The sequence below is a fragment of the Microplitis demolitor genome, chromosome 5 (assembly GCF_026212275.2).
Source record: "Microplitis demolitor isolate Queensland-Clemson2020A chromosome 5, iyMicDemo2.1a, whole genome shotgun sequence".
Lineage (NCBI taxonomy): Eukaryota > Metazoa > Arthropoda > Insecta > Hymenoptera > Braconidae > Microplitis > Microplitis demolitor.
The window spans coordinates 1268030-1287365 of NC_068549.1; the positions used below are offsets into that span (position 1 = coordinate 1268030).

The window sequence follows — 19336 nt, forward strand, 5'->3', positions numbered from 1 at the left end:
TTTATATTTATAAACTTTTACGAATTAAAAATATTTTTAAAAAGTAAAAAAAATAGTAAACTTTCTTCATTATTGACAGCCAATAAACTTTCCCCACTTTCAATGGCATAGTAGCGCTATCGTAGGAAAAGAACAAAAATATAGCGACAGTATGACAGAAAGAGCAAGAGATACTCAAATATATGACACGTACGCACGAACTGTATATGTATACGTTACAAGACATATGTGTGTGCAATTATAAAATGCAATAAAAGCAGCACTAGGTCTTGGTGTTGGTGGACTTGGTTCTTGGTCTCCAATCCCCAACAATTCTCCGCAACAATTTAACCTCCTCAGCTGTTCCTTAAATTTAATTTACGCAACAGTGATTTATCCAAGAAGTAAAAAACAACATAAAGAAGAATAAAATGTATTGGCCACAGTGTTATCGTGTTTATAAAATTAGGTGCTAAATTTAAATGTAGTAAATTTAAATATAAATAATCAGAGGTCACTTTTGTTATCTCGTTTACGTCGTATTAATCAAGTGGTTATTCCGTCGTCGTCTTGGCCAGTTTATAAATTTATCTAATTAAAATAAACTCAATATGTGCTTGAGCACCTACAAAATCAGCTCAATATATTTAAATATATCATATATATCTACCTGATTATTGTTATTATTATTATAATTATTATTAGTGCACTGTCATAAGTGATTGCGTACAAAGATGATTGTAACAAACAATTCAATTGTTAGTTTAATTATTTCAATTGTCCTGATAATAACAACCAGGACCTGCAATGGAGCATCGACAGACATTGAGCTCGATGCCAAAGCACAATTTCTTCATCGACTTGACAGTCTAAATCTACTGTTCTATACATTTTTATTAACACTCACTGTCCTAACTATTTGGACATTTAAACATCGCAGATTAAGATTCCTTCATGAAACTGGTCTAGCTGTAATCTATGGTAATTATGATCGTAAATTAAAATGATAAATTCCCAGGGTGGATAGTAAATTGAAATTTTCAATTTAATTTTGACCAGAAATTAGACATTTTGTTCCTTTACTGGACTAGCTCCTGAAAAAGTCCCAATAAAGGGACGAAATTAGAAATTTAAATTTACTGTCCACCTCCATATTAATTTGTTATTTTGTTAAGCTGATCTGGAGATGGTTTTAAATTAAATATAATAATTTTTCAATAAATAATTGAATACAGGTTTAATTGTTGGAGCAATTATTCGGTATGGATTGAGAACAACGGATGGAAAGAACACAATTAATCATATGCCAGTTGTGCCAGATGTCGAACACAGCAAGTACAATCAATCAGTACCACCAGATTCTCTGTGGCTTCATTTTCCTGAAGACAAAGGAGGTGGTAATATTAAAAATAAAACATTTTCGTACTCTTTTCGCGGTGAAATATACAAAGAAGAAGAAGAGATTTATTATATGGTAATTTAATATATCACAGTTATTTATTTTGTTTATTTTGTCTGGTTGCTTATTCATATATTGTTTAGGCTACATTTGATCCGGAGATTTTTTTCAATATTATATTACCTCCGATAATATTTCATGCTGGCTACAGTTTGAAGAGAGTAAGTTTTGAGAATTGAATCATGCGCTGATTTTATTTTATTATAAATAATATTTTGATTTTTTTTTCAGAGATATTTTTTCCGTAATTTAGGTGCCATTTTGATGTTTGCTCTCATAGGCACAACAATATCATCATTTGTTATTGGGTAAATTTATTTTATATTTAAAAAAAAAACTAGAAATTTTCAAAATCTCTACTTTCCAAGATCTACTTCTGATATTTAAATTTTTAATCAGCAATCATTGAAAATCCTTGAAACAAAATATTACATAAGACTTAATGTCATACCCAACATGTAATTTTATAAAAAAGAATTCTAAATGTATCCCGATATAAATTATAAAAATTCTGTATGAAATCGGAGCTTCTGGCTTTGATAATTTTACAGTCTAAAATATTTTAAATGATTTAACTTTAATGGAAGTCGAGAGACGGAGACCCGATCAATCTTATAAGTCTTCCATTACAGAGAATAATAAAATTACCTCTCATTATTTATTTTCTTTTTATTGCAGACTTTTAATGTATGGATTTTTCCAACTAGTACCAAATTTATCCGAGTCATTTGTATTTCTCGATACACTTTATTTCGGAGCATTGATATCGCCGACAGATCCATTGACAATAATATCAATATTCAACGATTTACATGTCGATGTTAATTTATACGCGTTAGTTTTTGGTGAGAGTGTTTTAAATGACGCGGTTGCTATCGTACTCAGTGGGTTAGTATCATTCATTATTCAAAATTATTAAATAAAAAACCAAAAAAATAATAATTTTGTGTAATAATTATTTCAGATCAATTCAAAACTACGGAGCAAGATATCAAACAGGAACTGGTGGTTTTGAAACCCTAGCATTCTTCCAAGCGCTCAGTGACTTTATACGTATATTCGGTTTATCATTATTGATTGGCGCAACAATGGGCTGTATCACTGCGCTTCTAACAAAATTCACGCGGGTACGTGATTTTCCGCTGCTGGAATCAGCGCTATTTGTTTTGATGTCTTACAGCACATTTTTAATCGCCGAAGCTGCCGATCTGACCGGTATCGTAGCGGTGCTGTTCTGCGGCATATGCCAGGCTCACTATACCTACAACAATCTGAGCACCGAGTCGCGGCAGCGTACAAAGCAGCTTTTTGAACTGCTAACTTTCCTCGCCGAGAACTTTATATTCAGCTACATCGGGGTGTCCATGTTCACTTTCCCCAAACATCGCTTTGACCCGGGTTTCATTTTCGTCGGGTTCACTTGCGCACTGATAGGCCGCGCGGCAAACGTCTACCCGCTGGCGTTTATTTTGAATTTGGCGCGTAAGCCAAAGATTTCAATGAACTTTCAGCACATGCTGTTCTGCTCTGGTCTGAGAGGTGCCATGAGTTTTGCTCTGGCAATCAGGAACACGGTGTCTGATGCACGACAATCAATGCTGACTACTACCAGTCTTATTGTCATACTTACTGTCATATTTCAAGGCGGTATGACCACACAGTTTCTCAGTTGGTTCAAAATTCCGTAAGTAGTTAATTCTATTGATAAATAAATATTATAATTAATTATCCAGCCGCAATTAATTAATTTGTTGATGTAGAATTGGAGTAGATGAGGAAATTGAAGGACTTACTTCATCAGCGTCTGCAACTCATGGTCAAGTAAGACACGTGAGTATTTTTTTCTTATTTCATATTTTTTTCGCTTGTCATTATTATCAATTATAGTAATGGGCGCTTATTTGAAATACATTTTGCATTAACAGCATTAACATCATCAATTTTATTTTTTATTAAAAGTTCATCCCAGTGCGTGCTCCGAAAACGAGCGTCAAAAGTTCAATTTTTTTTCTTGTCTTATAAAAATTTACAAAAATATTTTTAAAAAAGTACTGGGGTGATCTTTTATTTATTAGTTTGAATAAATGGTTTATTTATTTTATTAATAATCTACCGGCGGCACACATCGGCACCTAACAATACGATTGTAAATTTTGTTTAAACAAAAATAAATAAATGGAAAAATTGTTTAAATAGTCTAGTGGCGTCGACAGTGCATGTGGATTCGGTTGCAGTGGGAATCTGCAGCTACACCGAGACCAAAGTCCTCCGGTAGGTTTTATTTTAATTTCCACACTCACACATTTAGTTTTATTATTTCACAGCTTCAAAGCTACAGCAACAATTACATTTTTTTTAAACTGCTATAAAAATAATGCGTAAGCAAAAAATTTAAACTTTTAGAAGCGGGAATCATCTGGTAGCTTATTAAGTAGCGGCTGCGTATTAATATTATTATTTATTGCAGTACAATTCGATGCAGGATAATTGCTCGCAGGGTGACGCCGGTAGTACAGGAGGCAGTGGTCCCAACTTGGCACACAAATCATCTTCCTCGTGGTCGCCGCCAAATGAGAAAGCTTTTCTCGCGAGAATTTGGGGTGACTTTGACACACGTTACATGAAGCCGCTTCTTACACACTCGCGGCCGACTTTACTTGAAACTTTGCCGGTCTGCTGTACACCACTTGCAAGAATTCTTACAACAGCGCAACAATTATCTCAGGTAATTAATAAATTAGTAAATGATACTGAAGTTAGTTTTTTTTTTTTTAGAATTGATTTGTTGAAAAAAAAAAAATTAATTATTTTATTGAATTTAAACTTCAGGAGGATTTGAATGGCGAAAGAAGAACCGATTCAGATTCCGATTTATGTTTAGCGCATTCACAGCACCGGGATCAGGTAGGAGGGGGGGCAGGTGATTGGAATACCGGAAGTCTCGAACCGGTAAGTTTTCACCAGTCAAATTTAAATTACACTGTTAATCCGTGCTATCAACCAAATAACAACTCCGAAATTCCTAACTCAACAACAACAACAACAACTGACGAACCTTATGTTATTCTTAACTTGCACAGAAGATAGATATACCATTGTTATTGTTGCTATTTATTTTTATTACTATTATAAATCAACTAATTTTCAATAGTATTTATTTATTTATAGTAAATATGAATTCACCGTGACCATATAGACAGTTCTGTGTTATGATAATTTTGTGTATGCGTGTGAGAAAAAATCATTGTAAATTAATTTGAATATTAATACCGATATTTCTTTATTATAATAATCAAGATCTCTGGTGTAAGTTCTTGTGTCGGGTAAGAGTCCCGATTGTTGACACTAAAGTTTGTTGAGTATTGAGTTTTTTTAAACATTTACTTAGTCGATGCTTCTGAATTAATCGATCGTATTTATTGTTGATAAATAAAATTTTTAAATAGTTATACAAATCTACTACTTGAAAAATTATGAAAATATTTCATAATTTTTTATTGTACATATGAAAGAAAAATTAATGAAATACGAATTTTGAATTTAAATTTTCAAATTTTCGCGCCATATTAATTCTAATAATAAATAATTTAAATAAAATGAGTTCATATTTAGTGTCCTGTCAATAATTGGGTCTTTTATCTCATATACAAGATAAAAAATATTTTGCAGAATGTTTAAAAAAAAAATGAATTGTATTTACACGCGTACACTTGTATTAATTACTTAGTAATTAAGTATTTATTGCCATTGGTGCGTCTGAGTAAATATAAACTCCGCAGGTTAAGAAAAGTATGTGGCAGTTTTACCTCAGTTATTTATTTAGATGAATATATAAAACAATTATAAATTATAATTAATTATTTAATGACTACGATGTAATGACAGCGGTTGAAAGTACTTTCTGCGATGAGTATTAATAAAAATTATTGTTTTTTTGACGACAATAATATTAATATATATATATATATTTATTATAAAAACGAATAGTGTAAAAAAATGTGAATTTAATATATTAATATAATATAATATATAAAAAAAAAACTGCTGTATGTCCATGTGCGCATAGATAAACTTTATTTACTGTGTGTGTGCGTGCTTATAAAATATATAAATAACAAAAACAAATAAAAATATACAAATTCTATCAATGATGCCAATGATAATTAAAATATTTTTAATTGTTTATGATATTTTATTATTTATATTAAAAAAAAACTTAAAAATTTGTTATTTAAATTTCACTTGTACTGAAAATATTTAAAATTTTAATGCAACAATTTCATGGTAATTAATTATCTATCTAGTATATATTATTTCTCATACTATTAGTATTTTAAAAAATTAACAATTACTAATTACTAATAAATAATAATAAAAATAATTATTAAATATTGCATGTACTCACAATTTTTGGTGTATGGTAAAATTTTATTGATTAAATTTTTATTAAATTACTAATTAACTCTAATAAATTAGTTAATACCTAAAATTTTAATTTTAAAAAATATATTTATATATATTATTATTATAAATTTGTTATTTATTCCCATTTATTTTGTTTTTTTGTTGTCTTTTTTTTTATTTACAGTCAATTGGCGCCATCCGTCATACACTGCCGCACTCCAACATCTAATTTAAATTCTGCACGGCATCAGTTTCATTAAATCCAATATACTTTTTTTTTATCAATAGTTATCTTACACTATTAATTTTTATGTACATTTATAATAATTATTTTTATTGTTATATTATGGGAGTACGATATAATTATAAGAATTAATTTTGATCAGTATTATATTAATTATTATCATAATTATAATTATTTAAATAATATATAAGCATTGCAGGTAAATGCTACGCAGGTTCACATCTCTTACTTTTATAATATCATAAATATATTAATTAATTAATTAATTGTTTAAATAAAATATTGTGTTGCAAAGGTAACCCCAAGTACTTTTTTTTTAATTACAATTGCGACTCTAATAATTTAATCATGTCTTCAGTAACTTTAAACAGAGCCCCGTGTCCTGGTACAATATAGTCAGCGGTCTTGATAATCATCAGCCGATTTTTTGCTTGGATTTGCTGGAGTTCTTTGGAGCCCACCGCTTTCCACAGCTCAGGGTTCGCGATGTCGGCTTCTTTTTCAAACAAATCCCCAGTTATTGCCACGCGGTGGGTCTGCAGAGCCTGAGATCCATCAACGTCATTCGCATCATTGTTTATTATTCGGCAGTTTTTGATTAAGAGCGTGATGTCCTCAGCAGTGTGTCCAGGAGTTGCTATAATTTTTATGTCTTCATTCAACTGATACTCTCCTAGATAAATCCAAAATTTAAAATTTTATCATTTACAAGTAATTAAGTATTTAATTTATAATCAAGAATATTAAATAGAAATTCAAATCCTTCATTTTAAATTTAGTGCCCTATAAAAAAAATCTCTATGGGAATCCAGACTATATTACTATATGGGTTCCAGCATGACATTTTCGGATGGATTTTCATATGGATGGTTTCCTATAGGAATATTTATCTGTTCTTTTGTTCATAAATGCGTATCAATAGACGATGGACCTAGAAATCTAGATACCACGAATTTTATAGAAATTACTTACATAGAAACCCAGACTCCTTTATAAATTTCCCATAAAAAAAATCCATAAATCCAAGTTCTTATATGAAAATCTAGGTACCCAGTTTCCTATATGGATTCTTATATATAGTAATATATAGATTCTTATATAAATCCATACTTTTCTAAATGGATTCTTATGGGTTCCCATGCAATCTCTCATAAATTTTTTTTATCAGGTATTTTCGTTATAAATAAATATAATTAACAAGTCAATTATTTTTTCAACTTGCTTCCATTTCTTACCTTTGGTACTAATCTGAGATTCATCAAATATCGTCTCTCTTTGTATGCAATGGCCTACAATATGTTGTCTTGCATGGGTAAATAAATTGTTGTTACCAATATGGTCAGCATGACCATGAGTACAGATGACATAATTAATGTCCTCTGGTTTAATGTTATGACCTCTCAGAGCTAAAAATTCAAATAATTATCAACCATAAAAAATGAAAAATATCCAAACCATTTAAAAATTCACCTGTCACTATTTTATCACGATCCCAAGCAGTCATGGTGTCAACAATTATATTTATTGTCGGACTTTTTATCAACGTACACGAGCAATTTGCTTCCGTTTTTTCATCCTCCAGCTGTTTTGAGTAGCCGTCAAATAAAACTATAATTTGGTACATCATTTTTTTTTAAATTACAAAAACTATTTTTAAAATAATTATTAACTACTGACAAGTATTTATTTATTTACACATGCAAGTCAACCGGTTTGTTTACGTACACAAACTCAGTTATTTTTAAGGTTAACAAGACAATTTTAAATTAGAATCCAGTCGCAGTATTTTTATTTTACAAATTCAAATTGCGCGCACTTTAAAAAATTTTTTAATTATTTAAATATATCAAACAATAATACACTATATATTTATATCTTCATATATTTGACGCGTATAAATTTATGGACCAGGTTATTAATAATTTATATATTTATAAATAAATTGGCGGCGCTGATTAACCTTAAAAAATTTAATTTTTTTATTTTTAAAAAATGATTTAGATAAAATTTAAAATAACGAAAAATGAAGTTGGTAAGTAAGAAAATATATATAATTATATTTGTGACATATAATTATTTTTAATTAATAAATTAATTTGTAAATTGCAGTATTGCTTATCCAGTGAACCAACGAAACCATGTCTGGTACTGACATTCAAAGGAATAACTCTGATGTTGGACTGCAGCTTAAATATGCAGTCGATATTAAATTTCATGCCGATACCCATGGTACCGAGTGGTAAATTTAATGCGCTACCAAACTGGCTTCCTCGAGACAACCATCACAATCCCTATCATAACCAACACCCGTACCAGCAGTACCACAACCAAGAGTGGAAGATTGAAGGGGAGCTGAAAGACTGCTGCGGCCGCGTGTTCGTAGACTCGATACCCGAGTTTTCACCCCCGCTGGAGAAAATCGTTGACTTTTCGGAGATCGACGTGATTCTGGTGTCGAACTACACGTGCATGATGGCGTTGCCTTTCATAACGGAAGCCACCGGGTTCAAGGGAATCGTCTACGCGACAGAGCCAACGCTGCAGATTGGAAGATTTTTTATGGAAGAGTTGGTTCAGTATATTGAGCAGACACCCAGGACTACTTTGGCCAAGTACTGGAAGGAAATGCTGCACATTTTGCCATCACCTCTAGCTGACGCTGTCAAACCAAAGTCCTGGAAACAGTTGTACTCAATGAATGCTGTCAATTCCGCGCTGTCTCATATTCAGCTGGTGGGATATGACCAAAAATTAGTGAGTACTTCAGCATCTTTGGTTGTGCAAGATTGTGTTGATGTTAATGAGTTTATTTATTTTACTTGCAGGACATTTATGGAGCACTGACAGTGACACCAATAAGTTCTGGTTACTGTCTAGGGAGCAGTAATTGGCTGATATCCTGCGAGCATGAGAAAGTCGCTTATGTGAGTGGCTCGTCGACACTGACGACTCATCCGAGGCCGATGGAGCAGACGACTCTCAAACATTCTGACGTGTTGATTTTAACTGGGCTGACTCAGACACCCACAGCGAATCCCGACACGATGTTGGGCGAACTCTGCATGGCGGTGGCAATGACACTGAGGAGCAGCGGATGCGTTCTGATTCCTTGCTATCCTTCAGGAGTAGTTTACGACCTGTTTGAATGCTTGAGCACACATTTAGACAAAATAGGACTCACGCAAATCCCCCTGTTCTTTGTCTCTCCGGTTGCTGAGTCTTCGTTGGCGTACTCAAACATTTTGGCGGAATGGTTATCGACGAATAAACAGAACAAAGTTTATTTGCCAGAAGAACCATTTCCACATGGGTTTCTGGTGAAGAACGCACGATTGAAACACTTTACATCGATATGGCAGGGAGGCTTCAGCACCGAGTACCGACAGCCTTGTGTCGTTTTTTGTGGACATCCGAGTCTGCGTTTTGGCGACGCGGTTCATTTTGTTCAGCTGTGGGGCAACAATCCTCAGCACACTATTATTTTTACGGAGCCAGATTTTCCGTACTTGGACGCTCTCGCTCCCTATCAGCCGCTTGCCATGAAGGCAGTCCACTGTCCTATTGATACTTCTTTGAATTTTACTCAAGCAAACAAACTTATTCGTGATTTGAAACCGGACAATCTTGTGATACCTGAGTGTTACACTCAACCGCCTTACTCGGCGCCTCATCGCATTGATCTTATCATTGAACCAGTAGCTCCGGTAATTATTAAACCCTCTTGGAAAACTTTTATATCCTTGACTATAAAAAATAAAAATTCTATGATGGTTTTATTTTGTAGGACAAACCACTGATCACCTTCAGAAGAGGCGAGGTAACAAAATTACCGCTGAAACGAAGTAAAAGCCGTATTTTCATAGAACCCAAGTTAGCCAGCAGTATTATTCCAAGTCAAATACGCCCGGGATTGAGCTTAGCATCAATTACTGGCGAACTTGAGATAAAAGACAATGTATATACGATCAAAAGTATTGAGCCTCTGCAGCAGTTGATCGGAAGAGGAAAACGAAAGATGCAAGAGCCTTCATCGTCTGCGGTTGACATTAAAGACAACAAAGACAGTGAAAATCTCAAAGAAAAAGATCTGAAACACGAGTATGGAAATATTGACATACAAGAACTCTTGCATAAATTCCATCAAGAAGGAATCCATGGTTTCAAAGTACAAAACAATACTCCAACTTCCACGAGTATACATTTAGTAAGTATTTTTATTTTACTCGCCTATTCCTGACCTTGGTTCTAGAAATTGCCTGGTCATTTAATATTTTCAAAAAGTGGGGAGTATTGTTTGAAAATGTCCTTAAATTAATTAATTTTTAATGTTAATTACAGCAGGATGAAGATACACTCATTCAAATATCTGAAAATTCAACTCATATATTTTGTAACGGTAACCAGAGTCTACGAAAAAAATTACGATTAATAGTGATGCAGTGTTTGAAACATTTCTGAGTGACAACAAAAAAATTATTACTTTATTTTTTTATTTATTTCATCATAACTTTATAAGTTTTTTTTTACACACACACACACATACGGACTCATAATATAACTTATGAATATATATAATAAATATGTAATATACACTAAATACAAATAAATAAAAAAAATAATTTTCAAAAACACTATTGTAAATACTGATAAAAAAAAAAATAAAAAAAAAATGTTTAATATCATTTGTAGTTGTACGCGTGTGTGTTTATGTAATTGGTACAGATTTAAATGAGTCGGGATCACACGAGTAATTAGTGTGACGTGTGCGCGGATACTTAGTTCTGGATTATTATTATAATTGTTTTTTGTTCTTCTCATTTTTTCACAAGTTTGGTTACTGTTAATGTTAGTGATTTAATTACTAGCGGTTGCACATCCAATTAGGACACCAGCGACAAAAGAAACGACAAAGAAATGCATCTCTTTGGGTTTAAATTCTCCTTTGGCGTTGTTGGTGCCGAGGATTTTTTCGTACCAGCGATGGCCTTGTACTTTCTTAGCATTCAAAAAGTCTTCAGCTTTATCCAATTTCTTATCCACAAATCTTTCTACCTGTAATGAACACTTGCATAAAAATATTATTCAATCCTAACTATAATTTTTTAAATTATAAATACTATCAAAATTTTTATTTTACCACTCAAGTACAATCTTTTTTTTTTTTAAATAAATATTTATAGATACTTTATACTTTTACTGGAATACAATTTGATTTTATTTTTATTATTTGGATCGATTGCTTAACAATGGAGATAAAAATAATGAAAATAGTAATTAATTATTATTAACAAAAGCCTCGAAATGCAAATGAGAGTAATGGCAAGTTTAAATAATAATTTATTTTAAAAATAATTTTTCCGAAGACTTCAGTTTACGCGAGCGACTACATCGCTAAGCCAATTAAAAAACCACCAACGAAACTTGTTGTTATAAACGTATTTTGACGACACCACTGGCCTACCTGTAATTATAATAAATATATAAAATAAATATAAAGAACAATAATTGTGCCCAAGTACTCCACCTATTTTTAAACTCAGATTATAAAAAAAAATATTTTAAAAAATTGCGCCTACAGTTTTTTAAATTTTCTACATGTGCATACTATTGGTAATTGAGTTTTTTGAAAAAAATATCGGAAAATTTTGAATTGTCAGTTAACAGGATCATAAATATGAATCAGACAGTAATATTACGATTTGCTGATGAAGTCTCATCTTGGAATAAAGACTTGATCAAATAGGTGGAGTGCATCAGCAAAAAACGTCCAAATATCTGTACCTTGTCTAAAAATTTCGGGCCTTCGCCCGTAATCTTTTCTTCAAGAGTGTCTGATACTTTCTCAGCTTTCTTCTGTATTTTATCCCAATTAACTTTGATGTAGCCTTGATGCACAGCTATCTGAAGAATAATAATACCACCGCCAACAGAAAACGCTGCGATTTTACCAACTTTCATTGCTAGGAACCCCGTCATCCTATTTTATTTTTTATTACATAAATTTTTGAGTTAAAAATACTTGTAAATTCGTACGTACATATGAAAATAAATAAAATCAATATTTCAAACGTAATCTCCAAAACAAATCATCATTATATTTAGCCCGTGAATAAAATGACGTGATATTTATTATATTTAGATGACAATGATTGAAAACTTACCATCCTGATGTGGTTCCGATAACGATTTGTTTGGTAGCTGATGTTTTTGATATATCTCCAAAAACTTTGTCGAGGTAACTCTTAGCCTCGTCAGCGGACGAGGAGGTACCAGCAGCCTCTCGTAATTCGTTACTCAAATTTTCTCGATTCTTTTTAACCGTAGGCAATCCCATCGTTACGTTTAATTTTTATTCGAATTAGTCGTCAATGTCTTCACCAACTGTCTAAATACACAAAGTATTCTAAGAATCTACGCAATTATTTACTGCGACCCGATCAAAACCTGACAGCTATAGAAAATCAACATAAATGTCATGGAAAATAAATTAAATGGTAATTAAGTACTAGCATTAATGTCAACAGTAGTAATAATTAATAATCAATAAAAATCTTACAATTGCTCACAATAAATTTAGAAAATGAATCACCATCACCAGTCACGAGTTGCAGAATAACTGAAGTTGAGCAAAAGTGATCCCTTTATTTCTACAATTTCCAACAATATCTAAAGTCACGTCATTTATTTTCTTCGTGAGTCTAGACCGAGATTCAAATTAAACCGCCATGTTTTTGCGAACATTCAAATTTCGCGGCATTGGTAAAAAAAAAAACAAGTGTACCAGTGTCTTATTTTTGGGTACATTTGAAAATGTTCTAGCTCTATCTCTCGCTATATAGCTAGAGCTAGACCTAGGGCATTTTCAAATGCACCCACAAATTTTAATAAAATTATTGAATTTCAATTTTGAAATTTGGCGTCGTTAGCGCCACTGTATTCAGCGTTCATTGACTAGAGTGGGGGCGAGAGAATCGCAAAGTCGATTGCTTAGTATCAACTGGCGGTCCAATAGCGGCAGTCAGTATCATCTACAATGGCAGTAGTCATCCAGATCCTTCTTTACGTTTGAATTGAAACAGTATTGCAGTGGCGTCGTGTAATTATCCATAAAATTTATTGCTTATAGTAATTGATTAATTAAATTGTGCGGTGTTTGTAAAATTTAAATTGTGCAAAGTGTCTGTGGTGTCGTTAAGTGTTCAGTGCTAGTGTAAAGTGTTGCTGATGGCTGATGCTGATACCTTCCTAGGTCCTGAGCAAACTCATCTGGCATCGTCTGGTGGGGAAATAGCAGTTAAGTGACGTTTTTTAGCTGCAATACGCTTGGAGCAATTTAAATCAAATCTCCCAGTGTATTAGGACACCCTTCTGCATATTATTTCCCCGCCAAGGTTTGTTCAAACACTAAAGTGTTTTTTTTTTTAATATTTTAAATATTTTTCTATCATATTCTGCCGCCATTTTATTTTGACAATTTTTAATTTGTCTCCAATTTTTAATGATTTATTTTTCCAATCTTTAAATTTACCGCGCAAGTGATAATATTAATTAATAAACTATTTTATTAATTAAAAAATATTCATTTTATATTTATTTTTAATATTTAAATTGTCGGCGGTACAGCAGCCGCCATTTTGATGACAGTTCCGCGCTCTGGCGGGAAACATTCAAAGTACTTGTTTATCGTAAATTTTAAACACAAGTGCCGCAGCAGGCCATGATTGGACATGGTCTGACATTTATAGGTATAGCATTTGGCTCAATTTGGCTGGTATTAATTTTTTTTTTGTCCTGTAAAAAAAAGCACGTTTGCCGAAATATTATTTTAAACTAAGCTAGTATGCCGCTGTAGCTCAAATCAATAAAAATAATTTATAAAACTTTTTTGTTTTGATATTATTACCAGGTAATTATACATAATTTATTTTTTTGCAAATTACCGCATGCAAATACAAACGTGTCACCGGTTTAGGTTAGAATTTACAGGCCAATATTTTATTCCTTCTGATAATAAAAATATGTAATTATTGTTTCAGTAGTTGTTGGGTTACCGTATCATGTTTAAAGTCGAAGAAGACGGACTGAGGTCTCATAAGCAGTCTGTGTAAGTAATTAATAATATCCATTATCTTGATCTGGTGTTAGCTGACGTAATTTTTTTTTAATTTGCAGAGAATTTAGCAGCCAAGAAGATCATCATTCCGCGGACATTTACAGCACAGATGTTACAGTAGTGCTATCACCGGGAGGACATGATCATGGGAGTTCAAAGGTTAAGTTAAAAAACATTGTCGACTTTACGTGGGAGTTGCAATTTTACACCGGACAGTTGCTGGCTGTTCATATGTCAGGAAAGTATTTGGCTTATGGAATAAAAGCTAGCAGCGGTGCTGGTGTCGTACGAGTTGTATACAAAGATTCCGAGCAACGAGCTCTACTACGAGGAATGCGAGGGGCAATTCAAGATCTTGCGTTCGCGCATGTACAGAACGCGATCCTGGCCTGCATTGACCACACGGGAAGCTTCTTCGTGCACACAATAGTCTCCACGGCGGCGCAATTGGTGTGCAATCTTTTGCTGCTGGTCAATTCCGAGGACACTTCGCCGACCAGCCACCGGGTGATCTGGTGCCCGTTTATACCCGACGATGACTCAGGCGAAGCGGATGATGTCTCGAAGCTGCTGATGGTCACTCGAGGACCTTCAGCGGAGCTCTGGTCTATAGACAACGTCTACGCGCAGCTCGGCTCAGGACCTCTGGCGTTGAGCGACCCGGCTGTCAAAGGCTGTGGTGGATTTGCGGAAATTTGTCAGCATGAAGCGGACATCGTCGAGGCAATACTCAGTCCGGATGGCACCGCAATAGCTACTGCCAGTCTTGATGGTGAAGTTAAATTCTTCCAGGTAGTTTATAATAATACTCTTCAGCAAGCTTGTTGTCTTCATCAATGGAAGCCTCATGACGGCAGACCGGTGTCTTCACTTTTCTTCCTCGACGATCACAAAAATTACAATTCCGAGGCTCAGTTCTGGAGATTCGCTATTACTGGCTGTGAAAATAACACGGAACTGAAGGTTTGGTCATGTGAAAAATGGAAATGTCTTCAGACGATCAGATTCCAGCCTTCACCATCCGGTGGAAAGATGCCGAAACTAAAAGCGGGACTTGATCTGTCAGCAGGGTTTCTTTTATTGTCTGATATCAGCAACAAAGGTCTTTACATACTCAGTATCGCAAAAGACACTGGAGATGGGGTGGCTTGCATATCAACGATATCCGAGTTCCGGTTGCCGTATCCTATTCTGAGTTTCGGTATCGTTGATGCGGGTATGCGCAAAGTACGACCTACTGGTGAATCTCTCGAGGATCTTTGTCCACTTGAGGACGAGAGTGACGAACAATTGGTGATTCGCATGTATTTAGTTCAGCCAAAGTCACTCCAAGAGTGTCACATTGCCTTCCAGCCAGCTCGGCAGCTGTCAAGTGCCTGTATGATGGACACACTTACTCACGACTCGCTAGATTACTCGGAAGACTTGCAGCACATAAGACACGAACAGAATGGTGTAGTCGAGGAAAACGGCGACGAAACAGTCTCCGGGTCACTGGAAGCCAATCACACGAGTTTGAATCTAATGACACCTGACGCTTTCAGCTCTCCCGCGAAAAAAGAAAACAATTTATCCGGATCAACTAGTCCTGAGCTTGGCAATGTGCTGTCAGCAAGTCCCTCATTGGCTCAAGCAGTCCACGCTTTAAATACTTCGGACGTGCCGCTGGCGACGAGTGACATGGAACGCGCACCACAGAGTGGTGGTAGCAGCCCATCGCGAGAAGTTAGAGAAATTTTGTCTCTCGCTGAGCCCGAGGACGATGAAGAGGAAGAAGACTTTAAAGACATCGAGTCAGTCAACAAAGACGAGGAAAACTGGTCGAATATTCCGATGGTTATGCTAAAGGACGTTCATTTGGAGTCTGATGATATTTCTAAAGATGAAAAAGTGCCAAAAGATTCAAAATTAGTGTCTCAGGAAGCCTGGCTGGCTACCAGCAAAGCTGTCACATCATTGAGCACCAAGTTGGACGGAATTCTTGAAATAATTCAGGACCAACGTCAAGAATTACGGGAGATGAGGGTTGAAGTATCTCGACTACGACAAGATACTCCCGTGCTTGCGAGAGTCGAAAACGCGTTTACTCGTGTGTCCCAGCAGCAGCTCGCGACGATCGAACAAAGTATATATGGGCGACTTGCAAGACAAAATGAATTTTTGACGACCGTCGAAACAACGGTGAAAGAAAATATTCAGTCCACTTTGCCACGAGTAGTAAATGAAGTCATTGAGCCAATGAAGAATCAATTTAAATGTGACGTTGAACGAATTGACGATCTAATGAGAGATAATTTAACTCAGCTGGTTGGTAGCAACCAAATGCGAGATATCGTTGTCAACGCGGCCAAATCGGCTCTTGATGAGGCATTTAAGAAGTCCTTCGAGTCAGGCTTGCTCCCGGGATTCGAAAAAGCTTGCCAGACGATGTTCAGACAGATTCAAGAGTCATTCGCAATAGGAACTAAAGAGTATCTCGAAAAAACTGGGGCCATTCTCGAGCGAGTTCATCAGAAGAAAAACGAGCAGCAGAGTGAAGCCTTGTCGCGCCTCGTTCGCGAGCAACTTGAGAGCGAGATCTCCCGTGGACTCAACAGTCTTCAAGAAGGAATATTGAGATCCGTCAGAGATTCTATTCGAGAGAACATGGGCCAGCATATGATGGACATCCAGGCGAGATCCAGAGCGACGACTCCCGGCATCACGGCTTCAAGTCCCGCGGACGCGCAAATGAGAGTGCTCGCGTATCTACGAAAGGGTCAGCTCACCCACGCATTCCAGTACGCTCTCAGTGCCAGCGATCTCGGACTCGTGGTTCTCGTTTGCGACAAAGTCGAGCCTAGCCAAGTCTTCGCGGCGACTCTAACCGGCAGCAACCAAACAGGAACCGGCAGCATCCTTCCTCAGCCAGTGATTCTGTCACTGGTGCAGCAGCTCGCCGCCGATCTTGGACACCGCACAGAACTCAAGCACAAGTGGCTCGAAGAAGCTATTTGGAACCTAGACCCCAACGATCCCGTGACCCGGGAGCACATGGGCGCTGTCCTGATGACTCTTCAAACACAACTGACGACTTTCATGAACGGGAACCCACTCCACCGCTTGATAAGACGCATGAAAATGTTATCTATGGCTGCGCAAGCTCTTCTCAACCAGCAGCACTCTTAAGTAATAATTAATAATTATAAAAATAAACAATAAGTTAAGTAATAAAAAATTTATTATTAATTTAAATACTATCCAATAAGAATCAAAAAAAATATTTAAGACTGGCAACAGAGCTGTGCTTTACAGCCTCCGGAACACTAAAACCTTCCGCCAAACCACCGGCTGACTTTTTGTAGTTTTAATAAAAGTGATTCGTATGACTAATTGTTTCTTTTTTTAGCAATAGCTGTAATTAAAAAAAAAAAACGCGTGCTCGGATCATTCGTGCTAGTCTTAAAATCTAATTTTTCTATCACACCTTGTACTCAGTTTGTATAGTTTTTTTTTTTTTCAAGATTATTTTTTATTTGAGTCCCGCTGTAAAGTACTTTATTTTGAACTTTTTTAAGCTTTTAGACAGCGCAATAATTCAAGTGACCCAACTCATTGCAATCATACGTTATATTTAATAATTATTAATTATTACTTTCACTTGAAATTATTTTGTTTTTTTCTCCCATATCGTCTAGACTTTTCCTTTTTTTTTTGTTGACAGTTTAGAATTTCCAACTCCTTCAGAGATAAACTATATAATTATTTAATTAAGATATTGATACTTTATGACTAATTAAGAGTAAGATAAGAAGTTAATATTTTTTCTTTTTATCATAAGAAATTTAAATAAAGACATGTATTATTATGTATTATATTAATAAATAATAATCCAGTTTCTTATAAATTTTATCGAATTTATTTTAGTACTTAATTAATATTATAATTATTTTTGCATTGTTTGTTTGAGGGCTTCTTTAATGTGTGCGGATATTTTGACTCGTTTGCGTTTTCTGACTTTTCCAGAATTTTGCGTAGGCTGAGTAAGAGCTGGTTTCTTCTGCTTCTTCTTGCAGCTCAGAGGATTTGGGCCTTTTTTCCGCTTGACTTTAACGAATTCTCCAGTTGGTTTAGTAACTGTCGGCGGCAGCTCTCCTTTCTTTTCCAAAGATTCTTTGAGTTCTTTCAGCGTTTCTTCCTGAACACTTGTGCTGACTTTCACTGTGGCCTTAGCTCTTTCTTTGTCTGCCTCCGACGGCGGTGCTAGAATCGGCGCCGGGCCATGCAAATACATTACAGGAACTCCAGGAAGATTTTTTAATTTTGTTTGTAGTCTCATGTCTTGTGTCGCTACTATATATCTATAAAAATATATTTATGTCATATATTTTTTTTTAAAATCAAAAAACTGGATAATGTATATAATACTGAAATTAGCCGACGACTAATAATTTTTAAAATGTTTTAAAAATGATAAATTATAAAAAAAAAAATTATTTTAAAAAATTGCACATGTAGTTTTTTAAATTTTCTACATGTGCATATTTTTAGTTTTTTTTTTTTTTTAATTTATTTACTTTGTGAAAAAGGTGTAAATAAAAATTACCTTGAAGGATTATTGTCTTTGACCATAGACAGCAGACATTTAGCTCCAGAAGTTGGTGTCTTTCCATGAGGGCACTTGTGTAACCCGAATTTTTTCAGGACCATCAAAGCTCCGTAAACTTCATGCCCCAGTTTCTCGATTTCCGTGATAACGCATGTCGTCGTCAACAATTTAACTTCCGCTTGAAAATATTTCGGCAATTGTTCATTGATATTTGTTTTATTCTACAAGTAAATAAATAAATCATCAAAAATTTTCATAAACAGGTTAAGTAACAAATTTTTTAGTTTCAAAATTTACCTGCAATGCCGCATGACAGAATGTCCCGTCAATTAGTACTTGAAAAGGTTTTCGAAATTTGTAAAAATTAATATAAAACGATAAATTTTTTTTTGCTTTTCTCACTCTTTTGACTTTCATATTTATTTATTTATTATTACACAGACCAGCTACAAAAAAAAAGACCACGTGCGCCTGCGTTGGTCAAGCAGACCCAACAGCTGACCGATTATCGGCTGAGTAATTTAAAAATTTCTTGCGCATGACCTTATT

At 34.6% G+C, this 19336-nt stretch overlaps 6 protein-coding genes across 11 annotated transcripts; 3 read left to right on the plus strand and 3 right to left on the minus strand.

Moving 5' to 3' along the window:
• Positions 1 to 72: 72 nt before the first annotated feature.
• Positions 73 to 6224, plus strand: LOC103569268 (sodium/hydrogen exchanger 7). Of its 3 annotated transcripts, XM_008546489.3 has the most exons (11): positions 81 to 960; positions 1215 to 1453; positions 1522 to 1599; positions 1670 to 1746; positions 2117 to 2326; positions 2403 to 3122; positions 3199 to 3268; positions 3635 to 3709; positions 3906 to 4163; positions 4268 to 4387; positions 6027 to 6224. In XM_008546489.3, the coding sequence occupies exons 1-11, from the start codon at positions 714 to 716 to the stop codon at positions 6069 to 6071; spliced, it is 2139 nt and encodes a 712-aa protein (XP_008544711.1). In that variant the 5' UTR covers positions 81 to 713; the 3' UTR covers positions 6072 to 6224. The 3 variants fall into 3 exon arrangements, with proteins under 3 accessions (XP_008544708.1, XP_008544710.1, XP_008544711.1); XM_008546486.3 differs by lacking the exon at positions 6027 to 6224 and having other exon boundaries at positions 73 to 960; positions 4268 to 6013; XM_008546488.3 differs by lacking the exons at positions 3635 to 3709; positions 6027 to 6224 and having other exon boundaries at positions 80 to 960; positions 4268 to 6013.
• An 87-nt stretch (positions 6225 to 6311) lies between these two features.
• On the minus strand, positions 6312 to 7713 carry LOC103569270 (metallo-beta-lactamase domain-containing protein 1). The gene is made up of 3 exons (XM_008546491.2): positions 7557 to 7713; positions 7322 to 7492; positions 6312 to 6759 (listed from the first exon to the last, which is right to left on the minus strand). Exons 1-3 carry the CDS (start codon positions 7711 to 7713, stop codon positions 6407 to 6409), a joined length of 681 nt encoding a protein of 226 aa, XP_008544713.1. The 3' UTR covers positions 6312 to 6406.
• LOC103569269 (integrator complex subunit 9) lies at positions 7616 to 10629 on the plus strand. 2 transcript variants are annotated; one of them, XM_008546490.2, is made up of 6 exons: positions 7616 to 7704; positions 8088 to 8118; positions 8196 to 8840; positions 8912 to 9790; positions 9871 to 10290; positions 10425 to 10629. In XM_008546490.2, exons 2-6 carry the CDS (start codon positions 8110 to 8112, stop codon positions 10542 to 10544), a joined length of 2073 nt encoding a protein of 690 aa, XP_008544712.1. In that variant the 5' UTR covers positions 7616 to 7704; positions 8088 to 8109; the 3' UTR covers positions 10545 to 10629. The 2 variants fall into 2 exon arrangements, with proteins under 2 accessions (XP_008544712.1, XP_053594964.1); XM_053738989.1 differs by lacking the exon at positions 7616 to 7704 and adding an exon at positions 7909 to 7997.
• Positions 10630 to 10774: 145 nt separating this feature from the next.
• LOC103569271 (FUN14 domain-containing protein 2) lies at positions 10775 to 12732 on the minus strand. Its single transcript, XM_008546492.3, has 4 exons — positions 12643 to 12732; positions 12248 to 12537; positions 11868 to 12063; positions 10775 to 11138 (listed from the first exon to the last, which is right to left on the minus strand). The coding sequence occupies exons 2-4, from the start codon at positions 12418 to 12420 to the stop codon at positions 10941 to 10943; spliced, it is 567 nt and encodes a 188-aa protein (XP_008544714.1). The 5' UTR covers positions 12421 to 12537; positions 12643 to 12732; the 3' UTR covers positions 10775 to 10940.
• Positions 12733 to 13772: 1040 nt separating this feature from the next.
• LOC103569272 (enhancer of mRNA-decapping protein 4) lies at positions 13773 to 17582 on the plus strand. Of its 3 annotated transcripts, none has more exons than XM_008546496.3 (3): positions 13773 to 13831; positions 14123 to 14190; positions 14259 to 17582. In XM_008546496.3, the coding sequence occupies exons 2-3, from the start codon at positions 14144 to 14146 to the stop codon at positions 17365 to 17367; spliced, it is 3156 nt and encodes a 1051-aa protein (XP_008544718.1). In that variant the 5' UTR covers positions 13773 to 13831; positions 14123 to 14143; the 3' UTR covers positions 17368 to 17582. The 3 variants fall into 3 exon arrangements, with proteins under 3 accessions (XP_008544718.1, XP_008544716.1, XP_008544717.1); XM_008546494.3 differs by having other exon boundaries at positions 13783 to 13992; XM_008546495.3 differs by having other exon boundaries at positions 13783 to 13992; positions 14126 to 14190.
• A 103-nt stretch (positions 17583 to 17685) lies between these two features.
• Positions 17686 to 19284, minus strand: LOC103569276 (rRNA-processing protein UTP23 homolog). Its single transcript, XM_008546502.3, has 3 exons — positions 19085 to 19284; positions 18785 to 19008; positions 17686 to 18539 (listed from the first exon to the last, which is right to left on the minus strand). Exons 1-3 carry the CDS (start codon positions 19202 to 19204, stop codon positions 18125 to 18127), a joined length of 759 nt encoding a protein of 252 aa, XP_008544724.1. The 5' UTR covers positions 19205 to 19284; the 3' UTR covers positions 17686 to 18124.
• Between the last annotated feature and the right edge of the window lie 52 nt (positions 19285 to 19336).

Coding starts and splice junctions, on each gene's coding strand:
- LOC103569271 (XM_008546492.3), bottom strand. CDS start 12,420: ATGGGATTGCCTACGGTTAAAAAGAATCGAGAAAATTTGAGTAACGAA. Junction 12,064..12,247: donor ATCGGAACCACATCAGGATG/GTAAGTTTTCAA, acceptor AAAATAAAATAG/GATGACGGGGTTCCTAGCAA. Junction 11,139..11,867: donor GCCCGAAATTTTTAGACAAG/GTACAGATATTT, acceptor TGTTCATTACAG/GTAGAAAGATTTGTGGATAA.
- LOC103569268 (XM_008546486.3), top strand. CDS start 714: ATGATTGTAACAAACAATTCAATTGTTAGTTTAATTATTTCAATTGTC. Junction 1,454..1,521: donor AAGAAGAGATTTATTATATG/GTAATTTAATAT, acceptor TATATTGTTTAG/GCTACATTTGATCCGGAGAT. Junction 1,747..2,116: donor ATATCATCATTTGTTATTGG/GTAAATTTATTT, acceptor TTTTTATTGCAG/ACTTTTAATGTATGGATTTT.
- LOC103569270 (XM_008546491.2), bottom strand. CDS start 7,713: ATGATGTACCAAATTATAGTTTTATTTGACGGCTACTCAAAACAGCTG. Junction 7,493..7,556: donor TCGTGATAAAATAGTGACAG/GTGAATTTTTAA, acceptor TTGAATTTTTAG/CTCTGAGAGGTCATAACATT. Junction 6,760..7,321: donor ATCTCAGATTAGTACCAAAG/GTAAGAAATGGA, acceptor GGATTTATCTAG/GAGAGTATCAGTTGAATGAA.
- LOC103569276 (XM_008546502.3), bottom strand. CDS start 19,204: ATGAAAGTCAAAAGAGTGAGAAAAGCAAAAAAAAATTTATCGTTTTAT. Junction 19,009..19,084: donor TCTGTCATGCGGCATTGCAG/GTAAATTTTGAA, acceptor ATTTACTTGTAG/AATAAAACAAATATCAATGA. Junction 18,540..18,784: donor AAAGACAATAATCCTTCAAG/GTAATTTTTATT, acceptor ATATTTTTATAG/ATATATAGTAGCGACACAAG.
- LOC103569269 (XM_008546490.2), top strand. Junction 9,791..9,870: donor TCATTGAACCAGTAGCTCCG/GTAATTATTAAA, acceptor TTTATTTTGTAG/GACAAACCACTGATCACCTT. Junction 10,291..10,424: donor CTTCCACGAGTATACATTTA/GTAAGTATTTTT, acceptor TGTTAATTACAG/CAGGATGAAGATACACTCAT.
- LOC103569272 (XM_008546496.3), top strand. CDS start 14,144: ATGTTTAAAGTCGAAGAAGACGGACTGAGGTCTCATAAGCAGTCTGT. Junction 14,191..14,258: donor AGGTCTCATAAGCAGTCTGT/GTAAGTAATTAA, acceptor TTTAATTTGCAG/AGAATTTAGCAGCCAAGAAG.